The following is a 9,781-nucleotide window of genomic DNA, read 5'->3' as shown; positions in this document are numbered from 1 at the left end:
CATAAGCTAATCCGTGGCTTTCAAAGGTTAACGTTTTTATTGGCAGCAGCTTCAGATGTGAGCGGCCACGACTAGAAACGCCTCTGAATGCAAAGGGTGCCAGAGCTCCCACTTGCACCCCGAGAGCAGCGTCCTGCCCGTAATTGCCGTGACGGACGCTTTACTCATTATCCTCGGCTTGGTTTAGCACCCACTGTCTGGACCTTACTTGGCCAGGGGATGTTGATCCGTCAAGCGCTGCTACTCCTGCCTTTTCTGAGCATCGTTCTCATCTGAGAACTAACTTAACCTGCTGTGCTGTGTGCTCTGCACCGCTCCATTGCTGTACCCATTCTATAGCTTTCAATCTCAGGCACTGCACAAACAAGAATTCAGTGGAACTTCTGTCGCAAGGGATTGGCAAACTGGATTATATGTGGAAGGAACTGTGCATTTATTTATCATTAATTTATTTGTCATTAATTTATTTATCATTTATTTATTTATTTTTGCAAAGTGCTGCATTTTAGCATGCGGTTTCCTTTAGGTTTTAAGAAACAAGGACTGTTTGCAGGAGGAAAAGAAGGTCTGGTTGTGCCTGGCAGAGGCTGAGCTATAACAGGGTGTTTTCCTGGAACACACTGTGACAACCTTGAAGCGCACCCCCCTCCTTAGCAGAACAAAGGACCTTGTTATGCCTTAAACGTCTGGTTTTTGTTACTTTGGAAGGAAAAGATAGATGACACCTCGTCTTATCTTTCCCAAAGTTTTATGGCCATGAAGATAGACACCTTTTGTAACATAAGGGCAATTAACAGTGTTGCTGTAAAAGGTCTCATGGCCTAATTGGGATGATAAAGATGAACCATCTGTCGTACAACCAACTAGTGGAAGAAACCACGAACCAACAGCTACCCCTGACAGGTAAGACAACTCACTTCTGGTCAGTACTGTGAACTTTCCCCTAGTTTGAAGACCCCAGACCCATTTCCAGAAGAGTCTTCCTAATTAGCATGAAGAGTGAGCAGAGGGAGGAGATGAACCGCCCTCTCCTCTCTTGCATGTAAATGAACTGGGTTATAAAACAACCTTGCATATGACATGGGTTGGCGGTGTGTAGATCTTCAACGCGTCCCCCCCTCTAGAGGTCGTTATGGGACAGATGTACCTGTGGAGTGCTGAGATCTTTCTCTTTCCCTCCCTCTTTCTGATATCTTAGTTTTCCTTCTCTCTCTCTTTCTTTTTCTTGAACATACAAAAGTAATACCATTGTAAGTTCTGCTGCTGAAGTCTTGTTAAGTTTTGCACTACAGTTACTAATTGTTGCCAATCCACTGTTTTTAGAAGGGCTTTTGCCATCAATGTATTGATAAGGTTTGTGTTATTATGACGTACTTTTGCAAAGTCACTGATTGCTGTAATTTGTATACCACCATGTGCTTTTAGTAAATTCATAACTGGACCCGTGGAGTGATTGTCTGTCATTCACTTCGCATTGCCGCGCAGAATTACCCGGAGTGAACTCACACCTGGTCTCATGTGTTGTTGAGTCATGGCGTGTGTTGCGTTCAGAGTTAACTCATCCCTCATCCCATCTGTGGGGACGGGACACACGCGAACGTGTAGTCGGTACCTAACGTGTTCACCTGGAGCCCCGCGGTGTGCTGCTGGAATGTCATACACTGTCACGCTTCAACTGCCAGTATGTATAAATTAATCTTTGTAATGTATAAAACACACTTGCCATCTTTCATAGGGTATGCTTAATCTCAGTACTTAATTAAATGCTGTGATGTTTGCACCGAGGTACAGCCCAGGAGCAAAGGAGGCAGCCGGTGTCACAGGAGCTGTTTCAGGAAGAAATTCCGCGTTACATCCACAGGAGTCAAACGAGGCTTGTGCAACACGGCAGTAGCGCACGCACCAGGTAGGACTGACACATGAACTGTGTGTTCAGCACATCTCTGAGCTGTCCCGAAACAATTGCTCTCGCTGGGACCTCTTTTTTATTTGTGGTGTTTGGGTGGGGTTGTTTTCAGTAAGAACTTGAGATTCTCATATACTGCTCTTAGCCCGCAATTAAGTAGATGGGTATTTACAGAGGGACTTTCACTCTGTCACTGGACTGTTTAACAGGGACCCCCACTCTTTGCAAGTATATGTTGCAAGTATTTCTGCGGACTAATGGGGGGGGTTGGACAAAGTGGCTGCAGGCTCTGCCATACAGCCCTTAGACACTGAAACCCTGTGTGGTATTTATTTTCTTTATGGAAAAAAAATTGCATCTAGGCTTTTGCTAACCTAAGTAGTAAAGACAGTAGAATATTTCTTGTATTTACAAACAGAAAGTTAACAGTTAAAAAAAATACACAATTTTATGTTGGTGTGTATACACGCACTAACCTCCCTCTTACCTCTCAAGTTAGAACAGGCAATTATTTAATCATAAACAGACTTTTCAGCCTGTTAGGATTAAGGTCATAGAGCCTGCAGAGCTGCAGCAGATCTGTTTGCTCGGAGATTTTGAACACCTGTCTGGAAGTGGTTATGTGACTTCTGCCTGCTAAGCTCCTAACACTAAAAGTAACAGATTTGCATTAAAGCTGTTATTTTTTTCTCTCATTAATTATTACCTTTTTTCTTCGGGTCTCGCAGTGGAGTTAAATTCTCACAAGGACATCATTTTGTGTGACTCTCATCCTTAAATGAAATTGAGGTTAGTACCTGTACTGATTATACCTCATGTCTTTTTTGTGAGGAAAGCTGCCCTCTTTTTCTTCCTAAACTGCTTTTAGTTTTCAAGTCAGGCTTCCAAGAAACAAACCTGTTTCATTTGCAGTCTGTCACTTGTATGTATTTGTAGAAAGAGCAAAATGATTTTTAAGTCGGCCTTGTTTTGCAGGACTCACTCATTGCAATGTAAATTGAACAAAAAGCAATGTTGGGGTAGAATGATTGATTAATATTGAAGGAGAGAGTAATAATAATAATATTGAATAGTATAATAATATAATATTCTATTATTATATTACATATATATTCTTATATATTGTATTATGTAATTAATGATATGAATAATATTGAAGACAACAGTCAAAATTCCATTGTGGAGCAATTTGACCCCATCACTAAAAATGTACTTTAACTAAGTGAAGTGCATTAGTCTTGGTCCATTCCTTGCAACCCAATCACGGCAACGTGCCACCTGCAAGTCCCCAGTTCAGCCCCTGTGCGGTTCCCTCTTCCTCTCTTTGACACTTGCACAGTGAGCACTGGTAATTCCCAGCAGGCTCCAATCTTAATGCCCTTCCATGATTTTTCTTTCTTTTTTAATATGTATTGAAATGATAGTGACTTATTTAATGTCTGGCAATGACTGATAAAACAGCAACCTCAAAGGCAATGGGAACCTTTATTTTGATTATTTTCAATGTACTGACATTGTTCTTTTATGCAAACTTAACTGCAAAACACTCTTGAGATACTGCATGGAAAATACACATTGGAAAAAACATATATACACTTTCATAAAAATAGAATACATCTTGGCAAAATACTTGTGTACAGTGTATTGACATTATTGAACCAAACTTACATCATCTTTGGAGGAAAATGTTCCGTTTGCATAAAAACCCACAACATTTTAACTGGCTGAGCTGGGAGTACTGAAGTGGATACGGTTTTGAGCTAAATAAATGGCTATAACAGAATGTCAGAGTAAAACAGAAGTTATAAAATGCCTGCTGTATAGAGTAGAAGTAGCCATGTTGTCTGTTCTTCCAAAAAAACAGTGACATTTCTAAACTTGCATTGAAATCAAATGTACCAGTTCCAAATTGTACTGTAGATTCCGTAGCTGAAAACAACCTTTAGTATCATTTATTTCAGCACACAATATAGTATATTACAGCCCTAATTCTATCAGGTATTTGATAAGTAAAAAACAAAACTCTAATAGATATAAAACTGTTAAACACTTAGCAACCTTTAAAATATGTAGACCACTTGACATTATGTCTTTTCTTTCTTCTGGTTAGGCTTTTGTTTCGTTGCTTTCAGCAGAAGCTGCTCCTTGCTTACTGCTTTGCCCACAAACTTCCGCTCAAACTTTGATTTATGTTTTCCCTGCTGGTTTTCAGCACAAACTGTGGCAAATGACTACTCCAGTGTAATAAATAAAGCAAGTGGTAACAGGTTCCTCAAAGGCACAGGGATAATGGAAGCGGGAAGGAGGGACGACGAACGGAGCGTAGCACCATTTTCAAGTGTCGTGGTTCACATCTGTGCCGCAGGCGGGAGCGGCAGTTCAGATGTGGTTAAAACACGTGTCCGGTAGCGTGGTGTTCAATAGGGATAGGCCGACACGGCGATATAGACAATGAAGGTTGTCCGATACTCGATATTTCCCTCGACGCCGTAGGACAGGGCTCTGACGGCCATGCGGTACGTCTGCGGCTCTCGCAGCGGGCGCGTGGTGAACACGACGCCTTTCAGGTTCTCGTCTCTCAGGGCAAACGGCAGCGCCGGGTCCTCGTCTGCCATGGAGAACGTTGTCCTGGGGTGCATGACTTGGTCGTGCGTGTAGGCGACCAGCCGGATTAAATCCTGCCCGGCGGCGATGCCGAAGGGGAGGGAGAGGAGTTTGTATTCCAAGGCGTAGGTGCTCAGGTCACATTCCAAGTCGTTGGCCGGGCAGTTTTTCAGGCAGAACCTGGGAATAAGCAGAGCACGTTAGCCCAGGCACAAGGCATGATGACCTAAGTACTGCCATAGGTCTCAGAGGATAAATTCTTCCCCCTTTGTGTAATTTAAACTTCTGTTTAAAGATAATACGCTCATACACTCTTTATCCATTGTTCCCGGTTTAATGTCCATTTTTCTGTCAACAGGATCATCTCAGAAAGTGCCAAGAGGTAAAGATATTGAATACAGGATTTGTTGTTGAAGTCTGTGGTGTTTTTTAGTGACCTTGCTCTTAGTACATTTTAAACCTTTCCAACTCCAATGTTTCAGTTTTAATGTACTCCATTATGCGCCCATAATGGGCAGCTCCGTGTGACGTGTCTGTGTGTTAGATCATAAAATAAAGAATTTTGATTGAATAAGGGGGAAGTAAAATTTTACTTCTATTAAAAAAAAGACAAAATAGGAGGTATCTGTGAGCTCTGCTGGTCAGTACTGACAGCGGTCAGAGAATATGATCCATTTCAACTTAAGTGTCATTCCAGTTCAGTTTGATGACAAAAGATGGTTTCTGACTATGAAACCAGCTATTTCATTGAGTATACTGAAAGATAAAGGTAACTTAAATGTTTTTTCCAGAACAGCAAAATAGAGTAAGTTAAAAATAACAAAACTGACATGAACTGTAGCATTATTTCCATGACTAAAAGAATATTTTAAATGTTTGAAACTGATGGCAAGTTAGGCCTTTAGAGTTGGAATTCTCCAATCACAGGTAGCCCCGTAAGTGGCAAATGACACTGATGAGCAGAAAGAACCTGATGGATACAGGTTGAGGATCTGAGCTTGGGGTGGGGGAGAAGGGGCTGAAAATAAAACGTACCCAGAAAGCGGCTCTCGCTGGTAGTTTGGTGGACAAGGTGTGTCTATGCACTGGTAGCTTCCTCTCATGTTGAAACACATCTGGTTTGGTCCACAATTAATGTTCTGTTCCAGGCACTCATCAATATCTGAAGGTAAAAAAAGAGAAATAATCAATTGCTGGTACTGAGATGAATTTAACAGTTAAAATTTAGCTGCACAGACACCTCTGCCCTCAGCGAGCTCTTTCAGAATCCGTTCTTGCTGTTTGAGATGCTGGAGCCAGGAGTTCCAATATTGCATTTGTTGGCATTTTATTACTGTGCAGGATGGTGTATTGTGATGGAATTTCCCTACAGCCACGATCCAACATAAACCATAGTTGTCAACAGAGCCTAATTAGTTGTTTGTTAGTTTGTTTAATCAGAAAATCTAATAGTATCTTTGTTTGACAGAAGTGGGTTAAGGATTATATTGGGTTTGATCCTAGAGCTCCTGTGCGCTTGTCCAGAGTCAAATGTGTCGTAACGTCACATGAGGAGACTTCAGAGAAGAAGCAGCGGCAATTGCCTGCAATGAGGAGGCAGTGTTTTATCAAGTGTTAAATATAACATATCTCCATACCTTGGCAGGTTTTGCCATTGGGCATAAGGCGATAACCAGCCGGACAAGCGCACTGGTACGTGCCCGGGGCGTTCCTGCACTCGTGCTGACAGGTGTCTCTGCTCTCGCATTCATCGATGTCTGGGGAAGAAACAGGAACATGGATGCGTCAGGATTATTTGAACCTGGTACCGAACAAGGTAGTTTTTGTCCTATTTACCTACGAGCACATGGCCAAAGTTGGTGGAAGGTGTGTGGATCCTCTATCAATAAATGCTCTTAATTTATTTTTAATCTCAACTACAGACATACCAGACCACTTTATGTAATTTTTTTCAAAGCAGACTAGTGTGATTTAGACAAAGCTCATAATTAATTATCATTTATTTTGAAATATCTGCCTAATTCAGGACAGCAATACACAGCTTAGTCTTGTGCAAGATTCGACTCGCATGATTAAAACAGTGGAACAAAGTCTTTGCTTCCCCTCCATTTGTCTGATTTACAGGCGTTGCATTAGATAACAATGCAAACACAAAAGGGAAACAGATGTGACTGTAGAAATCACAGTAAGTTGTTATCAAAGCGTGATGGTTGTCTGTTGTAAGAACTTTCTTTTAAAAAAGCATCATTTGGGGGTATTTTTCATATGACACAGTCATTTTTAAAAGTAGATGTTTATTCCTGTGAAACAGCAGTACAAGATTATTAACTAATTAAAACTGGAAGTGGGAGTGAAGATCACAGATTTCAGCCTAACCCTTTCATCAGCAGTAGCCACGTTCTGCAGCCTTTTTCCATTCAACTGCTATACCCATAACAAACCACACATTTATGACTACTGACATGTCCTTATAATGCAAATACAAGGTTTGATGACTGCCTAGCTATAATTTTTATTAATAAGTAATTCATATTTTTCTAGATTATATATTATACATTGCTATTTCATTCTAGAGCTGATTCTGGTTGCTATATTTATCTTGGAAGGACAAGTGCCATTGGCGTATAGGCTAAGGAGAGGCACGTAGCACCACAGACTGCTCTGTTCAGTGCACTGGGACAAGCTCCGCGTAGTAAAGCCCAGACTGCGGTACCCTTAGTCCTCAACTCAGCAGTATTATCACCAAATAACTTCACTGATTCATTATTTTTTTTTTTAAGATACTCAAAATATGGGTTAAGTTGGCAAAATCTGGTTTAAGAGAAGCATAATTCAAAAGATTAACTGATTTTTTACATGCCTGTCTGTCTGTTGTGTTGAGCAGCCGGTCTGGTGATCCCTCCCGAAGCCCTGACACCAACTACTGCTACAGGAGAAAAACCTGGTATTTCTACCTTTTGAGCAATAGATTTTGGGGGTTTTGTTTGTATCTTCACCTTTAGTACAAATCACTCAATGAACAGTACAGGCTGCTGTTCCTTTTGACTTTCACATGGAGCTGAATTAAACTTTCAGTACTTGTGACAACAGCAGCATTTCACTGCAACAGCTCAGCACAGCTCACAGAGCGAGGAGTTAGAGGTGCCAAATACTGTTTCTTGTTGGCCTTACACTGTGCGCTGAGGCTTTGCACCTCTTTAAAAAACCAAAAACCCAGGGCAGAGCTCGCCAGTTGCTCCAAATCCCTGCTCTCCTCATCAGGGAATCCAAAATGTCATTTGTTCACTTAAAATCAGTGTCTCCATGCTCAGCGAATTCCATTACAACCTCCTATATATCATAACTACAGATTATTTAAAACTTTCTACTTATATAGCCCGTATGGCAGCGACTAACGGTCCAGCAGTGCTGGCGTTGGCCCTGGGGTGCTCCATTCTAACACCTTTGTTCCAAACCCTTTTGAAGCAGATTATTACTGGGAGGCTGGCGTGAGCAACATCCCCAGGACTGGGCTGGGGCTGCTGGGTTCTTTGAAGCTACCGTCATCACAAGAGAATAACAGAGGGAAATAGCTTCTAAACACACAATTAGCAGCACAATTAAAATGAGCTTACAAGGAGGTCTGAAAACATTTTTGCTACTATGTGCTCAGGAGACAAGAACATGCAGTATTAGATCGCTAATATTATATTACTCTGATAACTACTCAGTAATAGATTACTGTATTTATCTTGGAAGGACGAGTGCCACTGGGATATAGACTAAGGAGAGGCACAGAGCTAATTTAAATTTACTATTACTGAGTATTGATCAGAGTAGTATGAAAACAAAACACAGCACCACAAACCCTCAGCCCCTGGTATATGTGATACAGTAACCTAAAAGTAAGGACCAGAAGAAGAGATACGACTGACATTTACCTACACATCTGTCATTTCTTGCCTCATAGCCTTCAGGACAAATTTCTCTAACGTTCCTTCTCGTCCTGGAGAAAGGAATTCTGCTGTTCCTATACTCCGAGAAGGAGGTGTAGAGATTTGAGGAGTGCCTGTAATATTGTTGAGGTTGATGGTTGTCTCTCAGAGGGGAGAACTGAGCATAGTTATAGCTACTGTAATAGGCGCCAGAATTTGGCAATCTCTCCAGTCCAGCGCAAGATTTCCCGTCACCTAATAAAAGTTGTCCGGGCGGACAGACACACGCGAAGCTGCCGGGGGTGTTGGTGCATCGAAATGCACAGGGTTTAGGCACTTGGTCACATTCATTAATGTCTGCTCAGGTGCCATGGTCCAGAGCAACAAACCATGTGGAGAGGAGAAAAAACAAACAAACAACAACACGTAACTATACGTATAGATACACGGATACCACTTACCTGCATCTGTGGAACAAACTGGAGGGATAAAAGTGAGATCTTGAAGGCAGGAACATACAGAGAACACAAGGCCAAGCAGGCAGGTTATTCTATCCGTATTTTTGTTTTCCTAAGGAATGCTCCTTTTTTTAAAACTCGGTTTCTATTGAAGTTATAATCCATAGTAATTTGGCTCACCCTAGCAACAAATACCCATCCTTACGTCAAAACAGAGGGTAAGTATGGTAAAGGGGTTAAGGGTATAGCATGGCGAGCATCCTTCCCTCAGAGTAACTCCAATTAGCGTGCTCTTGGATAGGGCAGGAGCAGCCCTGCCCCACAGGTCTCTCTGGCACTACCAGAAAGAAATGCTTGAAAATCTTCATCAAGTTGCCTCCGGCCCAGCTGAAAATTTGACATCTATGGTATTCCTTTTAAAATGTACATTCATTCTTTACTAGAAAGAGACAAAGACCTGCTCATTCCAAACAGGAGTATGAACTGGGCAGCGACCAGACATAAATAAGCTGATATTAAGATACATAACAATGCATTTACAATTGACATATATTGCAAACATTTTTTTTTACTAGAACTTAGAGATGACTTAGATGGTGACTCAATAAGGGTTTAATTGTATTAGTGGAAAGTATAGATTTTAAAATTATTTTTATAAGAATGCCATTAAGCAACATTATTACAGTTTTATTTTGGTCCCACTTTAACATATTATTTCTTACAGTTTGTAACCCTCTGAGACAAGCAATGTATCGTAATGGTATTTTAAAAGTAATACTGGTTAGAAACATAATAGGTTGCATTTTTATTAACTACTTAATGCTTTATATATATATTTTAAAGAGTTTTGGGAGCTATTAATAAAATGTTTGCGAGTCAGAAATCCAGGAGTAATTATT

General features: G+C 41.0%; 1 protein-coding gene across 2 annotated transcripts in view; it reads right to left on the bottom strand.

Moving 5' to 3' along the window:
* Window positions 1–3,372: 3,372 nt before the first annotated feature.
* Window positions 3,373–9,781, bottom strand: part of HMCN1 (hemicentin 1) — a 186,274-nt gene continuing 179,865 nt past the window's right edge. The window contains exons 104-107 of one of the 2 annotated variants that reach the window (XM_065072788.1): window positions 8,431–8,781; window positions 6,148–6,267; window positions 5,546–5,672; window positions 3,373–4,690 (exon numbers count right to left, since the gene is read on the bottom strand). In XM_065072788.1, the coding sequence (XP_064928860.1) occupies window positions 4,324–4,690; window positions 5,546–5,672; window positions 6,148–6,267; window positions 8,431–8,781 (965 nt within the window). In that variant the 3' untranslated portion in view covers window positions 3,373–4,323. The remainder of the gene's footprint in view (window positions 4,691–5,545; window positions 5,673–6,147; window positions 6,268–8,430; window positions 8,782–9,781) is intronic. The other variant, XM_065072789.1, reaches the window with a different exon arrangement.

The sequence above is a fragment of the Columba livia genome, chromosome 8 (genome assembly GCF_036013475.1).
Source record: "Columba livia isolate bColLiv1 breed racing homer chromosome 8, bColLiv1.pat.W.v2, whole genome shotgun sequence".
NCBI lineage: Eukaryota > Metazoa > Chordata > Aves > Columbiformes > Columbidae > Columba > Columba livia.
The sequence above is the reverse complement of the archived record's forward strand: the minus strand, read 5'-3'. Positions and strand labels throughout refer to the sequence as shown.